Source organism: Balaenoptera acutorostrata, chromosome 3, assembly GCF_949987535.1.
Source record: "Balaenoptera acutorostrata chromosome 3, mBalAcu1.1, whole genome shotgun sequence".
NCBI classification, from domain to species: domain Eukaryota; kingdom Metazoa; phylum Chordata; class Mammalia; order Artiodactyla; family Balaenopteridae; genus Balaenoptera; species Balaenoptera acutorostrata.
Genome location: NC_080066.1, coordinates 156,347,700 through 156,369,941, shown reverse-complemented (window position 1 = coordinate 156,369,941; position 22,242 = coordinate 156,347,700). Strand labels below are relative to the sequence as shown.

The window sequence follows — 22,242 nt, the reverse complement described above, 5'->3', positions numbered from 1 at the left end:
CTTGTTTGTAAATCACACACAGCTTAAGGGGGGCCTAGCTAGGAAGCAGGGAGAAGTGAAGACGCTTCGAATGGTGGCCCCAGCTGCTATTTCTTAGGGAGGTGGATCACTGGGAATTCTGTTAAGCTCAGAAGAGGGGTCGGGAGGTGGAGGGTAGAAGAAGGAAGGCACACCATCAAGATCATCCCAATCTTACAATCTTACTCTGCCCTTTACTGAACTAGAGATGCTTTATATTCTAAAATGACCCAACAGAACTCTGCCACGAGCCTTATGTATGACTTTGGGTAGGTTTCTTAATTCATCTAGGTCACTGGTCTCTATAAATGACACAGGATATTTTGACCCTGATGTTATGACCCCTCAAGTATGTTTTGGAACTGCTTTAAAAAAAAAAAAAACTGTCAGGAAAGAGACTGATTTTAGTTGTAGGAAGAAGATATGGTTCTATGAACTGCAAAAATTGACCTGGAAAAAAATTAGACCTGTCAGAAAAAACTCAACACAAAATGGAACTGACAGTGGCTAAAAATGCACATGGTAAAATTTGTCATTGACTGAAAAACTGAAGGAAGAATCAAACATTCTTGACAAAATTTAGACTAGCGAATCTGACGTGAGAAAATTGGATATAGTAGAAATAATGACCACAAAAGAGTGGTCACAATGGTAGAAGCTACGTGGGCAAAATTAGATAAGCACACAAAAAAATAACTGATCGATGAATCAAATCTTCACTACAGAAGGCACGTGGAGCAGAACTGATCTTGTTAAAAATAATTCAGTGAAATAAAAATGAATTGGAAAATTAAGAAATGGTTTAACTATGCTGAAAAAAAATGGATTGAGGAATTACATGAGCCCTACATAATTTGCTTCTAAAAAACACCCCCTTAATAAAACTGTTTTAGTGTTTGTATAATCCTGATTATATTGACATAGAGTTAAAAGTTCTCAGGGTCAAATTGTGCAATCAAAACATCTTGATAAATGCTGAAGAAAAATAAGTTATATAATCTCAGTGGTCCTATCCAGGTGCAATTTTTTTCTGATAAAAAATCAGAATAGAAAGTGAAGAAAATTATACAAATAGTTTACTCCTAGGAAGAAAATATCATGGGAACCAGCTATTCCCTGCAAGAATGGTTCTCACACTAATAGATTTTATATACTCGTACTTCAAGCAATTTAAAGCAATTTTAGAAACTAACAATGGATAATTATATTATCATTTTTCCAAGAAAGAACAAAAACCTGAAAATGACACTTTGTATTACCACAGTTTCTTAAAAAGAAAAGGCATTTTAACACCCCAAAAATAAAAGGGCATAATTTCAGAATTAAAAAAAAAAATTGAATGTGTCTTTACAATAAACTTCTACATTATGTTTATTTTTCTTGTTTTCCTGAAGAATTATAAAATTTCATTCTAGTTCTTTTGTGTGTCTTTTGTACCACTGGGCAGAGGGCAGATGGGTAGTCTCTCTGCAGTTCAGTCTTCTCATTCGTAAAATGGTAACAAAAGATAAAGCTACTCACACAGAGCCTAAAACACTAGTAAGTGTTCAATAAATGTTAGCCTAAAACCCAGGAAGCATAAGCCATTTAGGATCAAGCTGATTCCCAGCCTCAGATTATACCCCTACTACTCCAAGCTGAAAATTCTTTAGATGTTCTGGAATATAAATGCCCCTGGTACACTATAAAACCCTTAGAGGAAAACACAGGCAGAACACTCTTTGACATAAATCACAGCAAGATCCTTTTTGACCCACCTCCTAGAGAAATGGAAATAAAAACAAAAATAAACAAATGGGACCTAATGAAACTTAAAAGCTTTTGCACAGCAAAGGAAAACATAAACAAGACGAATAGACAACCCTCAGAATGGGAGAAAATATTTGCAAATGAAGCAACTGACAAAGGATTAATCTCCAAAATATACAAGCAGCTCATGCAGCTCAATATCCAAAAAACAAACAACCCAATCCAAAAACGGGCAGAAGACCTATAGAGACATTTCTCCAAAGAAGATATACAGATTGCCAACAAACACATGAAACGATGCTCAACATCACTAATCATTAGAGAAATGCAAATCAAAACTACAATGAGGTACCACCTCGCACCGGTCAGAATGGCCATCATCAAAAAATCTACAAACAATAAATGCTAGAGAGGGTGTGGAGAAAAGGGAACCCTCTTGCACTGCTGGTAGGAATGTAAATTGATACAGCCACTATGGAGAACAGTATGGAGGTTCCTTAAAAAACTAAAAATAGAACTACCATACGACCCAGCAATCCCACTACTGGGCATATACCCTGAGAAAACCATAATTCAAAAAGAGTCATGTACCACAATGTTCACTGCAGCTTTATTTACAATAGCCAGGACATGGAAGCAACCTAAGTGTCCATCATCGGATGAATGGATAAAGAAGATGTGGCACATATATACAATGGAATATTACTCAGCCATAAAAAGAAACGAAATTGAGTTATTTGTAGTGAGGTGGATGGACCTAGAGTCTGTCATACAGAGTGAAGTAAGTCAGAAAGAGAAAAACAAATACCGTATGCTAACACATATATATGGAATCTAAAAAAAAAAAAATGGCTCTGAAGATCCTAGGGGCAGGACAGGTATAAAGATGCAGACTAGAGAATGGACTTGAGGACACGGGGAGGGGGAAGGGTAAACGGGGACGAAGTGAGAGAGCGGCATGGACGTATATACACTATCAAATGTAAAATAGATAGCTAACGGGAAGCAGCTGCATGGCACGGGGAGATCAGCTCGGTGCTTTGTGACCACCTAGAGGGGTGGGATAGGGAGGGTGAGAGGGTGGGAGGGGGATGCAGGAGGGAGGAGATATGGAGAGGTATGTATATGTATAGCTGATTCACTTTGTTATAGAGCAGAAACTAACACACCACTGTAAAGCAATTATACTCCAATAAAGATGTTAAAAATAAATAATAAATAAATAAATAAATGCCCCTGGTAACAACAGCTAAAAAGCATGGATTGATCAGGGCAACCCCCTTTACCTCTTCACCTACCAAGAAAACACATGTGGCAGGAGGGAGGATCTGGGAGGGCAGGGAGCAAGAATGTAAGTGCTAGGAAGAAAGGGAAGCTACTGGAAATGCATGAGCTGATCTCTGGGCTGTGGGTGGGACTCACGCTGTACGGCTCTTAGAGGAACAAGTCTCTCTAGGTTGGCGGCAAATGACATTCACTGTGGCTTTCTTGTTCCAGCAGCCTTTCATCTTCACCTTCTCCACACAGAGCTTCCTTTAGAGAGAGATTCTATTCCCAAATCCTCCCCAGTAGGATTCTGAACTCTGGGTGGAGATGTCCAGGTTTATGCCCACTTACCAGACAAGATCAGCTCTCCTCCTGCTGTCACACTGAAGGCTTCCCTCCCCAGCCCCAGACAGTTCTTTATCCATCCACCCATCCATCTGTATTACCCATCAACCATATCCCAAACAAATACATAAAAGACATAGTTCCTGCCATGAATATTAGACGGATCAACCTTGTCCTTAAACTGAACAGGTAACAATGCACGTACGCAGCCCCTCTCCATTGCTTTCTCTCTGTTCCTCCTCATCTTTAGATGTCGCTCTTTAGAGGAGTGACACCCTTTTTCTCATTAGATCTCCCCTCATCCTGTTCTTTCCATCTGCAGCACTCATCACCATCGTAATTGTACATGTATTGGTTTATGTTTTCCATAGCTCTAATTTGTAAGCTCCGTGAAGACAGGCGGCACAGCTGTTTTGATCACCATGGATTGTGCTTGGCAATCAGTGTTCTTCTGAATCAATCGATTCTCTTTTCTGAGTGTGATGTAGGGGAATGGGTGCTAGACTCAGAGTGAGTTTTCCTGGGCTCTAGCCCCAGTCCCCTGGCCACTTGCTAGCTGAGTGGCCTATTGTAAGTTACCTTGCTTCTTTAAGTCACAGTTTCATGAACGAAGAAGGTTGGATTGTGATGTTCAAGATGGGGGAGGGTGATAAAAATGTATGTGCTGGGGTTGGATATGCAAATCGTAACAATATTCATTTTACAGCTTAATACAAGCAAAACATTTCCACCAAAGCTTGACCAAGGCCTCTTGGATAGTGGGACTATGCTAACAAGAAAATGACTTGGAGACTGTGGGTTATAAAAGACTGAGAAAATATGGGATTCCAGTGCAAGTAGTTCATGGTTCATTTAGAGCTCACGGGATGAAATAAGACACCAAGGATAAAGGCTCGGGGAGAGGTGGGAGGGGGAATTCCAGGACAGTTTTTACGTCCCTCTTTGCAAGATGTGCCTGAATTGGGATCAAAGTCAGTCATGAGCAGGAGAGGGAGAAGTCAGAAGACAGGTTAGTGAAGAGAAGAAAGGCAGTGCCCCTGCATGCTAGAGGCACCCCAATTGGGCCAGCAGAGCACGGAATTGGGTCTTCAATGGCCACAGAAGCCACCGTTCAGTGCCAGGTTGAAGAGGGGACAGAGTGAGGCAATAAGAACTCAAACTGCAGATCATCCAACTGCCCAGACTCATGTCTTAGGCAGATAGATTGCTTTCTCTTTTCAACCTTGTTCCCTGGTTTAGAAAACCAGAAAAACAATAGAACCTCCCTGGTGAGAGTGACTGGGAAAATCAAAGGAAGTCACATTTGAAAGCACTTAGCTCAGTGCCTGGCACATAGAAAGCACTTCATGAGAATTAGTTCATCATCACCATTGTTATTAAATTTAGTCAATCAAAATAGACAGCTGATAAATCATACGATTTCCATGATATTACAGTTGGCATCACTGAGGCCATACTCAGTAAGAATGACTAGAACGGGGCATAAAGCTAAACTCAGCCCTAAATCCACTGACTTCACCTGTGATCCTTGGCCGGGAGACTCAGGCTAGGAGAGCCGGCCTGAGCATTGGGTCCAGAAAAAGCCCTGGACCTCCTGTAATTCCTTGGAGTGTCTTAATCACACCCCTGAACTTCACAGAGTCTTTGCTCTGCCAGGCGTGAAGAGGGACTCCTGAAAGCACAGAGACCACTGTTATGTTATCCTTCTCCTTTCAAAGCATTCATCACTTGATTATTGCTTGGCTAATTAAGCAGCATGAAGGCATGACTGTCTTGTCCACCACTCTACCCCCAGTGCTTCTCCTGACATGTAGTGGGCCCTCAGTCAGTGTGTCATGTTGTAGGGGGTGGGAGAGGTACTTTCGAATAACATCCCTGGGTTTCTGTAAGAGATTTCATGTGAGCATGCATGCTCACGTATGCTCCATTTCTTGGTTCTCATCACACGCCAGCTGGGCCCCTAACACCTCAATTTCTTCTGCTTTGAAAAATGTTAGAAGGCGTTCCCCCTCCTCCCTAGGCTCTCCATTCTGAGTTACGCTGGATAAGCAACTTCAGATTGCTGAACAGCAATACACAACACAGCTGGGCGAAAATTCCTGTGTCCTGAAATTCCTGGAAAACCATGATGCACAGCAAGCATTTGGAGCATGGACACACACACGATCCCCACCCCCGGGCCCGGAGAGTCGGAGACAGGAGGAAGGCAGCAAGCAGGCAACCAGAACCGAGCCTTGATTTCCTTAAGAAAGTATTTTGCTTCCTTTCCAAGCGCCCCACCCTGGGCAGAGATAGAGAAACCACAGTGAATTAATTACCAGTACTTATATCCCTGGCTGTTGAGCCGGGGCTTCTAGCACCTCCAGTTTAGGGGATCTTGCTCTTTCAGCTCCCAGGAGCCAGAGTGAGAGGAATCTCTTCCCCAAGCCCAGGAGAAGATGTGTGGCTTTGAGCTGAGTGTCACCGCTGGTATCCTGAGAGTTCAATGCCCAATTCCAAGAAAAATGTAGCTAAGGCATTTTATGTTTAGCTCACATGGTCTCAAAGAAACACAAAGTACAAATCAGAACACCAACTTGCTGATCTTGGGCAAATCACTTCACTCTTCTGGGTTTGTTTCTTTCAGATCTTTGAGCTCTTGATTCCAATGAGATTCTAACATTCTAGGAGCCAGAAACTCTAGCATGTTCATGAGCAGAACATCCAAAACCCTCAGGTTCATCATCTCTATATGAGACGTAAATTTCCATTTGTAGAAATTTTCCCAAATGGACAGATCTCACTAAATTGAAGGCAGAAGAAAGACCAACGTGAATAGTTTTTAAAACTAAATTACGTAATCTTTTGATGCTGTTTTATTATATTCAAATGCATGCCCCAACTTCAACCAGGTTGAGAAGGTATATTTTTTCATTCATTGCCCAGTAAAGAATTTGAAGGAACTTTTCTTTGCTCCTAGTTTCCTTCTATATCTCTGGTAATCTGTTTTAATCTATCTTGTGGATTCCTTTTCCTCTACTATCCTAAATATTAAGGTTCTGGAAGGTTCTGAGTTTAGCTTCCTTCTCCTCTCAGTTAGACTCTTTGCCTGGACAACCTCATTCCTGTGCCAGCCTTCCCTCACCCCTACAACAACAATCCTGACATCTGCCCAGTCCCATCCTCCTCCCTAGCACAACCATTGCCCCCACCTGCCTCTGAACATCTCCCTGCAGGTATCCTACAGGTTCTGAAGAGAAGGTGGGAGGGATATGGACAAACCAAAATTTATTATTACCCCTCTCCCACCTTCACACCAAATCTGCTCCTCCCACTGACTTTCCTAGCTATACCTACAACCAAAAGAGCATATTATCAAAGTTCCTCTTTCCCCTTTTCAATCATCACCATCATCATCAATAATAATTAGTAATAATGGCTAACATTCACTGAATGCTCACTGTGTGCCAAGCATTGTTCTAAGTATTCTATGTGTGATATCTCACTGAAGCCTGAAAGTAATCTGAAATGGTGGGCACTATTATTACACCCATTTCACAAATATTTAAGTTGAAACACAGAGAAGTGAAGTCCTTTGCCCAAGTTTACACAACTAGTATGTGTCAGAGCCAGGTAGCCTGAGTCCAAACCCACTAAAGGTCATTGCTTTCCAATTATTAAGTGCCTCTTCTTAACATCTCTGCAGCTGGCCCTTCTTCCATCACTACTCCCCCAGTACTGCCTCTTCTCTTACCAAAACTACACAATAGCCTCTACCTGGCCCCCCTGCTTTCTGCCTTCCAGTTGTCAACCAATCCGTCATGCAAACTGCCCCAGAGCCATCTTTCTAAAATTCAAACCTTACAGTCACTACTCAATTGAAAAGCTTCCAATGGCTCCCAGGTGCAGGAAAAAACAATGTCCCAAATCCTTACAAACATTTAAGACCCACACTACCTAAGTGCTCCACATATTCCTCCTCCATGGGCCTCAACCCTTTAATCCAGCCACATTAACTACTGCAAACTACTGGCAAGAGCACCTGCTGTTTCATAGGGCTGCCCTGAGGGCCCTTTCCTCCTAGTCTGCTAGTTACAGCTTCCAAGTCCAGCCTAAGAGTTTCCACTGTAAGATGTCCTCCAACCCCTGGCTCCCAGCCTAAGCACACACCCTCATACCCCAAGCAGGTGGAACATTCCCTTTTGAGCTACTCCACAAACATTTCACCTGGTATTTTAGCGGCTCTAATGTGTACAACACCTCTTTGCCTGACAGCCTTCCCAACTAGACCATAAGATCCCCAAGGGCAGTGCCCACACTGGTAGACAACAGGCACTCACTCAGTGAATGTCAGAAAATGCACTTATTCCAGTAAATAGATGGTCTATTTCAACAAATAGATGATTATACATCAAGGACTGCTTTGCAAATGCTTGAACATACTTCAAAGACTTTGTTCTTTTACACAATCCAAAGTTGCCCCAGCAAACACTATGATTTTTTTTATGCTGAAAAAAGCTCTGAGATAGTAGATATTACCAATAATTCCAAACAGTGAGGCCTCTGAAAGAGGAAGGTGTCACTGGAGTAACTTCCCATGGGACCCTCCAAAGCCACCTGGCCAGGTCAACCAAGACCACCACACACAGAGCTGAAGACAGAGTAGAGCTGAAGACACACCCCCCTGGCATCCAGAACACTTTGGGAATCAGCCTCTACCTGAAACCTGCGAGCCTGGGGGTCGAGTAACTATAACCAATTAGAAATAAATGTAGATCTGAGTGTTGATCAGTGACCTCCAAAGCTTTCTGAACCAACTCCTCATTAGGAAAAATAATTTTACTATGTTCTCCTGGGAGATGTATATTTATTTATAAATAATTTGCATATAAGTTAACTATACATTTTAATTGTTTCCTTCCTATATCCCCCCAAGTGGTCTTTGCATGTGCCCCTTTTTGAAGGCCACTGATCTGGAGAATAATCTTTCCACATCCCTGAACTGCAGAGGACGTACATGATCAAACGTAAGGGTAGGCCTGGCTGCTGAGACCCCCAGAACCATGGAGTCCTTGGTTTGAAGGCACGTACACACCAGCACACACTTCTGACAGGTGTCACTCCAGCACCTACTGCACCCCTCCCAGCAATAGGACTTGGCAAAGCTGTGCATTCAATGGCCCAACAGCTCTAAGCATCAGAAATCCTCCTCTGTAGCTCTGATCCCTTCAACCCTAGAGTCTGATATCCACTCCCTCCTCTACATGGCAGCTTTTCCGATATCCGAGGACAATTATCTTGTCCCCAGTGAGCCTCCTCTTCTCCAGGGAATCCACACAAGCTAATGGGGCCTCTCCATCTCCAGTGACAACAACGTGCTTGCCTCAAACAGCCATTCCACAAGCATTTACATGGTCCCAGGCTGGCTGCTGTCTATGATTGTTACAGGAAACCACTGGCTCATAAACAAACAAAAAAAAGTCTTGCTAGTTCATCTTCAACTAGATCAAACCAAGTGGAACGTACATGTGTTTGACACAGATTCTGTGAAAACTGCCCCACAGCAAACACGCCACTTTTCCTATTAAAACAAGGTATTTCCAATGGTGGCCCATGCCACTGTGGTCCAAGTCATAGCTGTAATCAATGTATTAAACAGACATTATTGAGCTCACGTTCTTGATGGGAACCTGCATCCATCCATCACACGTTAGTGAGCACACGCATAGGTATGCATACAAAACATGAAATGCATGCACACACATACACACAGAGTGTGCTTTATTAAGGCAACAAACATTTATCGAGCACCTGCTTTCTGTCAGATACCAGAGACATGCCATTTAGCATACAAGCCTGGAACATTAATTAACAAAGGGAAACAGAGTCTTCCCATGGTTTCATGTCTTGCAGGTCTCAAAGAGAGTTCCTCCTCACATACACTCCTGCAAAAGGAATCAGGAAACCCAGCTGAGCTACTGCAACTTGCATTAAGGTTGTGAAAGCCAAACAGAGCCACGAGACACATTAAAACGTAGCCACTGGTTATATATTCTACACAAGGAAAAAATAGCTCCAATCTGCATTAACACAAGGCTGAAAACAACATCAGGATGAGCAAACAACAAAGTTCCCACAGCAACTAAAACCCAATCATCTTCTTCCCACGTGGCAATTACCACATGACTATGTGAGATGGTCATGCCCATTTCCCTGCACGGGCATGCAGTACATAGAACCCGGCTAGACAATGGGACTGCACAGTAGAAGTCAGTGACTCTGAGTATATTTTAATGCTTGGACTCAAAAGGATGGCTGTGGGCTTTGCTCTTAAAAGTAAACTATTTTAAACCATGAATTATGAGACAAATTCTCCTTTCTTTGCTGCAGTGTCAGTAAAATGACTGTCAATGGGGAGGTGGCTGAGAGCCAAGAATAGCCTCACCCCCGTTAGGGTGCAGGAGGGCATTTGCTTGGCAGGTTTCCAGTCCATGCCAACGTGGGAGCAACATCTTCTAGCCCTGCCTAATCCTCTCCCTGGGAGACTTCTTCCCAACAGTGCCAAAAACATGGGATACCCAAGGCAACCTGGCAGAGTAGGAAGCATTTTTGAATAGGGCATATGCTTCCAAGGCCAGTTGCCAGGAATAGCTACTCAATACTTCTTCATCTCATACCCTTATCTTTTTTTAAAGCATCATACTAGGCTTTTTAGCAAAATCTTGATGTCTGTTGGGGTGTCTGACCCTGGCTGCCACGATGGACTTGTAAAGCAAGTCCAATCCAATTCCATTTTCCTCTACTCCACAGCATTCTAGAACTTCTCATCTTATTGCTTATTGCCATTAGAGATTTCCAGGGGGCGCCTTGGAAATTCAGAGATGCTGAAAAGCTGGCTGAATATGGAGGAAGATGGGACGTCTTAGGGGGATGAAATGAGACACAGATAATAGAGCCAGAGATGGGGCTAACCACGAATCTTTCAGAAGCTCCCCAGGAACAAAATGACTGGAGCATGAATCACCTGCTTACATCAGAATCTCTTCCCACATCAATCCCTCCCATGTTGTTTAAGATTAATCAGAAGCAGTCAATTCTAAATAACTCAGTGGTGTGTATACTGTTAGTGCTATATTAGAGAATCCCTTATGAATTTTACTTTGCACAAGGGTTCATTCCTACAAAGCATCATCCAGAAATGTTGTGACCTACCCACCCCCCTCACCCACATGGCCCATCGCAAAGGTCAGATTGCTTTAATCAGAATGAGGACCAGTGAGGAAGTGTCTGAGAAGCAGACCTTGGCCTCATGTAGGAAGAGCTCCCTGATACTCAGTATAATCAGAGATACATCAGGATGCCTTGAAAAGTGCCAAGCCCCTGCCACTGCAGTTGACTAGGGGTTTTTGGGGGGGTGGGGGTGGGGCAGAGATGTCTTATACAGTGGAGAAGAGGATGGGAAATGAATAGTTAGACCCAATGACCTTTAAAGTCCCCTCCAGTAATGTACAGCATGGTGACTATATTACTGATGATACTGTATTGCATGTTCAAAAGTTGCTAAGAGAACTGATCTTAAAAGTTCTCATCACAAGAAAAAAAATTCTGTAACTATGTATGGTGGTGGACGTGAACTAGCCTTATTGTGGTGATCATTTTGCAATATATACAAATATCGAATTTGTATATTATGCTATACACCTGAAACTAATATGTCAATTATGCCTCAATTTTTTAAAAAAGGCCCCTCCAAACATATTATCCCATGATTCTTAACATGCACCTTGGTTTTCAGTGCATTACACAAGCAAAGTCATGGTTAGAAGGTGATATAAATGTCTTACTGTCCTCTACATGGGTCACAGGATCTGTGCTTCATCCCTCACAGAGGATTTCTCCCACAGCACCAGAGTCCCCCCGCATTTCAGTGTGTCTCCTTAAAAGAAGAACTCACAGCACATTGCCTCAGCCTAAACTCCAGCCTTGTCTTTCCTGACCTAGATCAAGAAAATATGCTAGGGGATGATGATTAGTCTTTCAGAATCCTAAGGGTGAGAGGCCTAACACCCTCAGGCCCACTCTTCCTCATTCCCTCAGCCCTCCAAGGCTAACCATGTGAGACAGGACCCCTTCTGGAGAGGAAAGAAGCCCGAGAGAATGAGAGGAAGGCAGAGACCGTGAGTGTTTGGTGAGCCCTTTCCCACTGTTTGAATCACAGAGAAGTGATTTCAGCCTTGCTCATCCCTCCTTGCAATGGGGTACTCGTTTTTATTTGAAAGCAACGTATTGAGCTGTACACTCTCTCACTGCACTTTTTCTATTCCAGTCATAGCTGGAGGAGAGGTTATAGAATTGCCTGGAATGCCCTGCCTGCCAGAGTGGAAACACCAGCCCTAACACTGCCAACAACCATGGGACTATCAAGACGCTGGCCCCTAAGGACTTTGCACCAGCAAACAGGACCACTTCAGGAGAACCAAATCCACAGGCGAGAGGCCAAAATGTCAGAAAAGGGTTGGATGCGTACAGTCTCATGGAGAAACTTGAAGGAAAAGCTCCCCAGAGCCGTCTCCTTAGGTGCAAAGATACCGAACTTAAATAAGAGCCTCGGTAAAACCGAAAGGATCTTAAATGCATTTCACAGCTTAAACCAGGAGTTCCTGTTGCCTACAGCTTGTGTCCCTGCCTTTCTGTCATCCCCACCCTCTTTGGGACCTTGCACACCCTTCCAGAGAACTGCATTTCCCCCTTGAAGAGCTGAGAGCATTCACAATTTTTAGGCCCACATGCAAAGTAAGTTTTATCACAGAGTGGAGCTGGGTAGTTTGGCTGGATGAGTATGAGACCAATTTGTTTTGAAAAGCTACCGGTACTAGTTCCTGGATATTAAAAAAAAAAAAAATTTTTTTTAACTTTGTAAAATACATTATGTAGGAATATTGTGGACAGCAGTGGAGGTTTGAGAGCGGATATAGATGATGACACATTTAAAGGGGCCCCATATTGCTTTTATTTTATTTTTAATTAATTAATTATTTATTTATTTTTGGCTGTGTTGGGTCTTCGTTGCTGCGCACGGGCTTTCTCTAGTTGCAGCGAGTGGGGGTTACTCTTCATTGCGATGCGCGGGCTTCTCATTGGGGTGGCTTCTCTTGTTGTGGAGCACGAGCTCTAGGTGCGCAGGCTTCAGTAGTTATGGCCCGCGGGCTCTAGAGCGCAGGCTCAGTAGTTGTGGCTCACGGGCTTAGCTGCTCCGTGGCACGTGGGATCTTCCCAGACTAGGGCTCGAACCTGTGTCCCCTGCATTGGCAGGCGGATTCTTAACCACTGCGCCACCAGGGAAGCCCCCATATTGCTTTTAAATAGGTCACCCAAAGACATCAGTTTTTGGAGAACAACACCTGTAATGACAACCCACTGGCACTGTCAGTTCCCACACAGATCACGGAGACAGGCCTGTAGAGCCACGCTTTGTCCCTCTCCTCTGTCATCCACAGCCTGTCACCTGTAACACAGCCCCTCAGTGAGCCACGGCAAACCAAGCATCCCAACTTCAGCCGGGAAACCTCAGGAGGGACCAGGATGCTCCTTCTGTTTAAACACCAGCCGGGTCCTCTAAATCTACAGCAAACATTTCTAAACACGTCCTCGTTACCCACTGTATACCCTAGATGGCCCCCGCTCCCACCACACCTCCGCAAACAATATCCCTACATGTCTTCATCCTCCCACACTCCCTCTCCATGGCTCCTCCTGCCCTGTTGGTCATGAAGTGAAGGGAAATGCGTCTGTGATGAAGGGTCATCGGTCACTGGGGAGTCACTCATACACCCAGAGCAACATTGCTGTCACTGGGCAGCAACAAGCCATCTTAACAGAGGCAGAGCCACAGAGGTGGGGACCAGAAGCTTATGATACTGGGGATTCCTTAAGAAAAAAATCACCAGTACAGCGTTAGGCATGGGGCCTTGAGGGGGCCCATGCAAGTGAAGATACACGAAACGTTTAGTTTTGTGGCAAATCCACCTCTGTACTAATCTCCCTCCCACACACACAAAGGAAAAGAGAAGAATAAACAGAGAGGAAGGGAGTTTGGTTTTGTTATCTGGGAAGAGAGTCAGCAGGAGAGCAAGAAGTGTGAAAGCTTAATCCAGGAGCTCCACCTTTTACCACCAACCCTGGGTGGGCTGCTGGACACTTCCTGGTACCTGGGAAACTAAAGGTAAGTCTGAAGAGGTCGTGCTGTCCGGCGATGCTCCAGTGTAGGGGAGCCGTGCTCCAACTCCCTCGGGACCCCCAGGTCCCTTCTCAGGCACTTCATTTCAAACCAGGGTCTTGAGGGTGGGAGTTGAATACTCATTCATTCATTCATTTTCTCTCGTTCTCTCATATCCTCTCTTTCTCTCTGGCTGCGAGGAGCAAGGCTCCTGGGACTGGCCAAGCTGATAACCTCCTGCACCAGGAGTCTGACATTTTGCTTATCACCAGCAACCAGGGAGGCAATGAATGCTCCGTTTCACGATGGAGACCCAGGCCGTTTGTGTTCATGAAGGGAGCCTAGGAGCAGAAATAAAATGCCATGTTGAGGATCTGGGCTCTCAGGTCCCAGAGCCACCTGCCAAATAGGCAGCGTCCAAGCTTGCCCTCATGCTGTCTACCCACAAGTCCAACGGCACCTTGAGTCTGGGTCTCCTCATTTATTCAGTGGGATGGTAAGGCCTGTCCTACCTACCTCATCGGGATGCTGTGGGGACCAGAACATCACAGTTGCAGGCAAAGAGTTCTGAATACGGTCCAAAGGGCACAACCATTGTCAGTGACCCCATGCTCTTAGGCAGGGGCAAAATGGTGATGGGATTGGATTCTATACTTTCCTGAAATTCCCCTCCTTTTCTCTCTGCCACTTCTCAAACTGGGATGAAGGAAAATGGCAGAGGTGGGGGTAGCTCAAAGGGTTTCTATGAAACCAAATCGACACATAATTCGTTCTTACACCCACCCGGCGGCTAACAGCCCAGAGTCAGGACTCATTCTCTCCCAGAGACTATGCTGATAACTTTATACGTTTGATCTCATTTCATGCTCTCAACAACTCCCTAACGTATGACTTCTCGTTATCCCTGCTTTGCTGCAAGGCAGGATAGCACAGTGGTTAAGCGTGTGGGCTCTAAAGCCAGACTGTTTAGATACAAACTCCAGCCCTGCCTCTTCTGAGCTGTGTGACCTTGGGGGAGTTATTTACCCTTTGTCCCTCAGCTTCCTTATCTACAAAATTAGAATAATAATAGTGTGTCAAGAGTGGTTCTGAGTGTTACAAGGGCTAATACAGAGCAGGAATGGAGTGAGTGCCCCGTGACTGTTAGCTGCTACTATTATTATTCTTGTTGTTATTATTACTGTTAGCTGCTATTATTATTATTATCGTTGTTGTTATTATTACTGATGAGGATGCTGTAGCTTCCAAAACCTTCTCCAAAGACAGACAACGTGTAAGTGGACAAGCCTAGATTTAAGTCCAGATCTTTTTCACTCCAGAAGCCATGTTCTTAACCACCAAACCTCGTTCAAGTTTTAAATTTCTCTGCTCCTCAGTTTCCTCATCTGTAAAATAGGGCTAGTTAATGATATCAACTGCACAGGAGTGCTGTGAGGATTAGATGAGACAATGCACCTAGGATGTCAGGCACATGGTGGTACTCAATAATAGTAATAATAACATCATTATTATTTTTGTCTAAGAAGGGTACCTGACCTTCAGAGCCCTGCCCCAAAGCCTCTCTCACTCCACTTCCACCTCTGGGGCCTCACGGTTCCGGACTCACAGCAGAGCCAGTGACTCCAGGGCAATAGGAGTCTCATCGGGGAGGGCACGTTAGTTCCATCCCCCAAGCACAGCCCACACCCCATCTCTTCTGCCCTGTGACGGAGGGAGAATACCTAGCTGAGGGCAGCTGCTCCAGGAACTGGAAACCTCTCCGGGACAGCCTGCAAAGAGAGATAGGGGACTTGATGATTAGCCCCCCAGCGCTGGGCCTGTGGTGTCTCATTACCAAATGCAAATGCAAGTTCACTGCTACTGGAAGGGTTCTGGCAGAATGCCTGCCCGACCCTCAACGCTGCTGAATATGGACTGAAGCATTACCCAAGGCCCACCTCCTTTGCAGCCAGCAGCTGGTGTGCAGGCTATGCGAAGGGAGAAGGCTGCTCTCACCCCACTGAAGGGGGGACTAGGAAGAAGGGTCTTATTTCTTTAAAGGAGGAAGAGATGCTATTGTGGAGGGGGAGGGGGGCAGTAAAAAAAATTGCTCTTCCCTCGCAGTTAAAAGAGGGATAATTGGAGCAAGTGGCAGGCGGCTGCTCTGCCATTTAGCATACAGCATACCCAGGAAATCTCACTGGGTAATCAGAAGCAGAGGAGGAGAAAGGAGCAATCAGACCCCTATTCAGGCTCGTTTAGCGACAGCCCCCGCTGGCTGGCTGGCTGGCTGGCTGGGCCGGTGGAGAGCTGGGCTGGTCCTAAAGCCCGAATACCAGGTGGGAAATCAAGTCTCAGAAGCAGCCGTCCTCCCTGCTTCTGTGCTTCTGTCTCTCCACACCAGGCGGAGGGATTCTGAAAGGAGCTAGCCTTTACTCCTGATTACTTACTACTCCCTGCCCCCCTCCTAGGCCATTCAGGGTTGACTTAGACTAGGAACAAAGGCACATTTGTATTCCGGCGGGAGGTGCAAGGGGGAGGTGGAGGGGAAATGATTGTATTTTTACGCAAGTGCCCAAAACAGGAGGATCCAGCTGGGGCAATCATCGGTACCTTAACTGTAGCATCAATGTCTTTGGCTCTTGGTAAAGCCTCAAGGGTAAGCACCTTCTCTTGGAATACCTTTCTGTCCTAGTTCTGGCTTTGAGAAATGGGGGAAGAAAGGCAAGATTCTCAGTAAAAAGAAAACGAATTGAAATTCACCTTCAGGAAGGCATACCAAGGCTATGCAGTCGTGTTGAGCCATCAATCAAACCAACCTGAGTAGGATGTCAGCTTCAGATAGCAGGAGGGATGGGGGATGGGAGGCCAGTGGGTACCACACAACAGCGTGCTTGTAATAAGACTGGCCCCTATCACCCACACTCACAACTGTACTTCACTGTAGGATCCCAACACCTGAAAACTTAACAGCTGAGACTCAAAACAAGCAGCTTTTGGTCCGGGCACCTGCCCAAGTCAGCAGGAAAAGATAGCAGACAATGAACCAACTTTTTTTTTTTGCCAGCTGAAGAGGACCTCATGTCTCTTCACTGAATTAACCTAAAAACATGGACATACAAATGATATGTGACATAGATAGAGCCGTGTATTAAGATTTGAGAGTAGAGATCAACCTGTGAAAGCTTCCCCATCTTTCCTTGGCTCCACCCCACCTGCAACAGGCTGACTTCATGCTAAATGAACTCTTTAGAGAAACTGGCACTGAAATTTAGACACCTTGGCAGTGAATCAATTCTTCATGGCTATAAGATTGTTGAGAAATTGCACATTCATAACTAAGGATGTTTTAAAAATAAACAATCAAGCTTAAACTCATTTCAAGGTAATGACAAACTCCCAATGACCCATGAGGGGGCTGCTCTCTGGAGGGCGCTAGGGGTACCTCTTTATTGCCCAGAGAGCTTCAGGGATGCCCAAAACAGGACAGACTGGACTAAACAGAAAAAGCCAGGTGAATATGATCCACCGCAGCTGGACTATATTCCAAACCAGATATGCATCATTTTAAAGTCGTTTAAAAGATTAAAAGTCAACTGGAACAAATCTGAAGTTGAGAACCCAAACATTTTATTTATAAACATCACACCTAGAAGTAAAAATCTGGGACAGCTTCTCCCTCCATCGTGTGCCAGAATGTTCAATGTGACCATTAATTGGTTTGGGAGTCTTGGAATGAAGTTTCCCAAGTAGGCTGTATGGAGTTCAGTCTGCAGCCAGAGCTAATAGCCTTTTGCCTCAGGAAACAGAAGATACTGTGTCCATAGCTCTTCCCCCTAAACCCAACTCTCCTACAGCAACTATCTCCGGTGTCTTGTGGGTCTTACGGAGAAAAGATACCCAATGAGGGATCAAAATAGCCCAAAGCAAATAGAAGAGATGGGCCCATCTGCACGTTCTTCCTGGGGTGCAGCGTGGAGACATTTTGGAGCCACTGAGGCATGGAAAGAGAGACAGGCCGAGCAAACATCAATACTGCCAGCATGCTATAAGCTAATGGACCGCAGAGAGCGCCTCCAACAGGCCCCGACCACATCCATCTGAAGCTGCAGGAGCCTTCCCAGCTCTTCCTGCTCTTGAACTGCTAAAGCGTGAAGCCCTCACACAATCAAATGGCACGGCCCATCCTGCAAAGTGGGATGATCAGATGCCTGGTACACAGGACCCGCTGCTGGGACTAAGTCTCCTGGATTCAGTTCTGTGACATTTGCAATTTAAAATGGGGGAGAGAGGAGGGAATAGATGCATCCTCACTACCCACTTTACACTATCTTTAGGAAAATGGGAACGCATTTATTTAGGCTATTTATCTTGTTTTATGCAGATCTGCTTGACCCTTAGCAGCTGTGATTTTTTTCCCCTTCATATTTTACAGGTGAGTTTTCCCTGCTTACTCTAAAAATTAACTGTGTGTAGAGAGAATGGGTATTTTCTAAAAGCCTGAAATGCATTTTTGTGATTGATTAGACATAATGACAATTACCAGGATCAACAGGCTTCAAGTCACCAACAATAAATTCTGGTATCTGCCCCAACATCCATCCTCACCTCAAACTTTGCACTGCTCCAAACCAACCAAGTGTTAGTTACTACACAGTTTATTTACTGTATTATGTATCAAGAGAATAATGAAATATGCTGTGTGTTTGCATTCTACAGACAGAGGTGTCAGTCCATAGCCACGAGATGATCTGAACCCTATAGAAAGAACTATTATTAAAATATACCTATTGTATTTAGCTATTAAAAAATTGACTGCCTATCATCTGCTCTGAAGAGATTCCTCTGGAGACCTCACACACACACACACACACACACACACACACACACACACACAGAGACAACTGAACCAAAGGGAAAAAAAAAGAGAGAGAAGAAATTGTATACATATACAGTATAGAGATTCTTCCTGCAGAAAAGTGCTGATCCAAACCTGCCCAGAGGAAATGAGTTCTTTTTAAACACAAAAAATGCAATCAGGGATAATCAGTAAGTTAACAACACACTTGCAAACACCCTGGTCCCTAGAAAGGAAGAATGCCGGCTTCCAAGGCAAATTCTGAGAAGAGAACAGATCCTTTGGGCGGAGGAGAAAACAAGTGATCATGTCAGCATCTTCAGGCAGAACTTTCTCCAAAGCCAAGAAGCTTTGGAACTGCAGTCAGCTCCAGGAGGGACCTGCTTGTGATAAGTGCTTCAGTAACCACAGTCCCAAAGTGCCTTTGTGGGTTGGTGTTGCCTCTACCCCTCTTCCCCATCCCTTCTTCCAGTGGGTTCAACGGGGAAAAACAGAAGCCGAAAAAGGATGAGATGCATGTCTTGCATCTCCCTCTCCTGCAGCCCACCCACAGGAAGGGAGGTATGACGCCCAGCCCAAAAAAGGAAAGAAGCACTCGAGGTAGCCCATACTTGACCTACAAGGAGGCTCCCAACAAGATCCCCAAAGTGTCCTAGTATCCAGCATGTATCACCTGTGAAATAAACTTTGTTTTGATTTTTTTAAAAAAATTTGTAATACCTGCTAGTTGCTAAAATTCATATCAACCACAACCTGCTTTAGGGATTGGGCGGTTCTGGGAAAGTTTGAGGAACACCTGCAGACACTGTTTTTAATTACAAATCCCAAGGCAGTGGCGCATCACCTGAACGAAGAGATCACGGGAGTCAGCACTAAGACACTCACCTGGCCGCACCTACCTGACTTCCCTTGACCTGTTGGTTTCCAACTTTAGCTGCACAATGGAATCACCTGGGGAGCTTTAAAAATATACAAATGCTTGAACCCCGCCCCCTAGAGATTCTGATTGCATTGGTCTGGGGTGTGGCCTGAGAGTCTTTTAATTCCCCCAGGTGATCTTAACGGGCTACCAAGGCTGAGAACCACATTCCACCACCTCCATGAAGAGACCAGCATGGGATGATGGTGACACAAACATCTCTAAACAAATAGAGGGCTTAACGCAAAAAGGAGAGGAGGAAATGTAACTTCCTTGCCTCTTCCTCATCCCAACCTCCCAACACACATACCCATATGGTCACTTTGTCACTTCAACAGGTATTGAAATCTAGGCCTTTAGTGAGTCCAGGAAGCTGGAATCTAAGTATTTGTCAAAGTAAAGTCTAGACCACTTTCCTCCTAATCCCAAATAGTAAGAATTTGGTGAAAAAGGTGAGGGCAGCCTAAGTCCCTGGGCATAAATCCCTCCTTCCCTCTCCCTGGGAAGTTGTAGTTGAACTTGGGAGGTTCTCCAAGGCCATGCTGAGTATTGCCAGCTCCCTTGGGGGCTTGGCTGGACAGTGCTCCTGTCTGTGCCTTCTTGCACCAGGAGAGGAGAGGACAGGAAAGAGGAACCACACATGGAAAATCCTAGTGCTGGAACAAGGAGGCGAGAAGTCCCATCCCCAGATGCCCTGTCCGCCTGGTAGACACCTTCCGTAATATTGCAGGAGGAGGGGCACAGCTGAAGGGCTGGATTTACAGCAGGGCCAAGTGTGGACCTGCAGTCCATCTGCCCTCATTCTTCTCTGCACAGACATCCCTTATGTTAGGGACGATAAGGAAGAAGTGATGGGGAGTTTCCCGTCTATCCCCAAGGGCCCAATTCTCAAGGGATCAGGAGGGACAGAGATAACCACTTTGCCCATTTCTATCTGACTTCTCACCTTGGGCTCATCCTGCTAAGCTGCACTGCAGTGGAAGGAACTCAGCTGGGACACACATCCTGTAGTCTACTCTATCTTGCTTTTTGAGTACAGCCAAATATTTGCGTAAGGAGCCCATGGTTGAGTAGTCAGGATTCTCTGCTGCTGAGTTCTGATGGATTTTCCACTGAGAGCAAGCAAAGGATTTCTACCACCTCCTCAGGGAAAGGGACGCAATAATCTGACATGCAGCTAAAGATGCACTTCAATGACAGAGCTGGTTTCCGTCAGGGGTCTTGGTCCTTACCCAACCCAGTGGGTGGGCCTCTAGCAATAGAGGGATAGGGAAGAGGGCCTTACCTTCTGAGCAGAGCTTGCCACCATAGCCGGTGGTAGAACAGTCACAGGTGGGGTGGCCATCCAGGAGAAAGCAGATCCCACCATTTTCACAGGGACGCTCACCGCAGGGTCCCTCGGCATCCAACTGGACCCCCTGGCTCCCCAGAAGCTGAGGCTCTGAGTTGCCATACTTGAGATCCAGGATTAATCCCTTGAAGCCGGCCATGGCCTGTACTCCATCAAGGGTCAGGGCAGAAGGTCGTATGTCTGCGGGGACTCCGCCGAGGAACAAGTCACTGACCACATCCATGTAGGGCCGCTGGGGCTGCAGCTCCCCAGACTGGCCCTCACCATCAATCACCAGCACAGTACGCAGGCGGTCACGGCTCACCATGAGAAAGTGCCAGCTGCTGTCGTTCACCTGTTTGCTGGACAGCACGGCGGTCTCGGCACAGTCCATGCTGAAGCGGAGCTGCACATGGCCATCCACCAGGGACAGGCAGAGGAAGTCACAAACGCCGCCATCATCCAGGTAGAGGAGCAGCCCCGTGGAAACATTGGTCTTGAACTGGAAGCTCAGGTCACTGCGCGTGCTGGCATCCCAGCGGAGGTAGCGTGCCCACTGGTTAGGAAGGCCCATGAACTCAAGGCCCAGGCAGAGCCCCAGCAGGGACCCCAGCAGGACGCTCACCTTCAGGGTGAAGAAAACCGAGTGCACGGTGAAGCTCATCGTGGCTGCCGGGATCAAGCCCCGGAGGGGCACACAGGCAGAGAGCAGCCCTCGGGGGAAAATCCCCCTTTGCAGTGGAAGGGAGAGAGGAAGAGGAGATGGGTGGGGGACAGAGAACACACCAGGGGAAGGAGGCACACGCACAAAGATCAAGAGCGGGAGGAAGGAGGAAAGTGAACAAGACAGCCGCAGATGGGCACACGAGCGAGAAATTCAATAAAGAGGGGAAAGACAGGGCAGCAGTAGAGGAGGACAATCAGGTGGAGAAAGTGAGGGTGCAGAGTGAGAAGCAAAGTGCCTTTCTCCGAGAAAAGATCTCAGCTATCCATGTGGATCCGGAGGCCTTGATTCAAGGAGGAGAAAGTGCACGGTGGGTGGAAGCCTTCAACAATGCCGTCCTCCCAATGGACCCCCAAACACCCCAGCCAGGGAGGCCGGGGAGAGGGCTGGGGTCAGGGGGGCCGTGATGGAGGAGGAGCAAGCAGTGAGGTGAGTCAGGTGAAAGGTAGAAACAGGCCGAGGAACAGTCCTGAAGGTCTACCTCCTAGCAGCAGGGGGCTGCGGGGAAGGGAGCAGCCGGAAGCTGAGTGTTCAGGCAGAGCAGGGCCCGGGGCAGAGCGGAAGCAGGCTCAGGCTTCATGGTGCAGGCCAGAGGCAGTCCTGCCCATAACCTGCCTCCCAGGACTCCGGAGAAAAGACCTGCAGGATGAAGGGGAGGGTGGGGGAGAAGGAAACAAAGATTAGGGCCACGTGTCAGGAAAAGACTGCATCCCATTTCACAAATATTGATGGAGTGCTGACTGTGAGCCAGGCTATTCTCATGATTCCCACAGTGCTTGGTGCTTCAAACAGAAGGGAGGGCCCGGGTTCTTCCAGAGCCACATCAGGACCCCAAGCTCAGTTCCTAATGATGCACTCA

The 22,242-nt window shown here is 46.0% G+C and overlaps 1 protein-coding gene across 10 annotated transcripts in view; it reads right to left on the bottom strand.

Annotated features, from left to right (window-relative positions):
- NRXN3 (neurexin 3) overlaps nt 1-21,604 on the bottom strand; it is a 1,648,091-nt gene extending 1,626,487 nt beyond the window's left edge. For all 10 annotated transcript variants that reach the window (XM_057543493.1, XM_057543494.1, XM_057543495.1 and 7 more), the window contains exon 1: nt 20,615-21,604. In XM_057543493.1, coding sequence (XP_057399476.1) covers nt 20,615-21,323 — 709 coding nt within the window. In that variant the 5' untranslated portion in view covers nt 21,324-21,604. The remainder of the gene's footprint in view (nt 1-20,614) is intronic.
- Between the last annotated feature and the right edge of the window lie 638 nt (nt 21,605-22,242).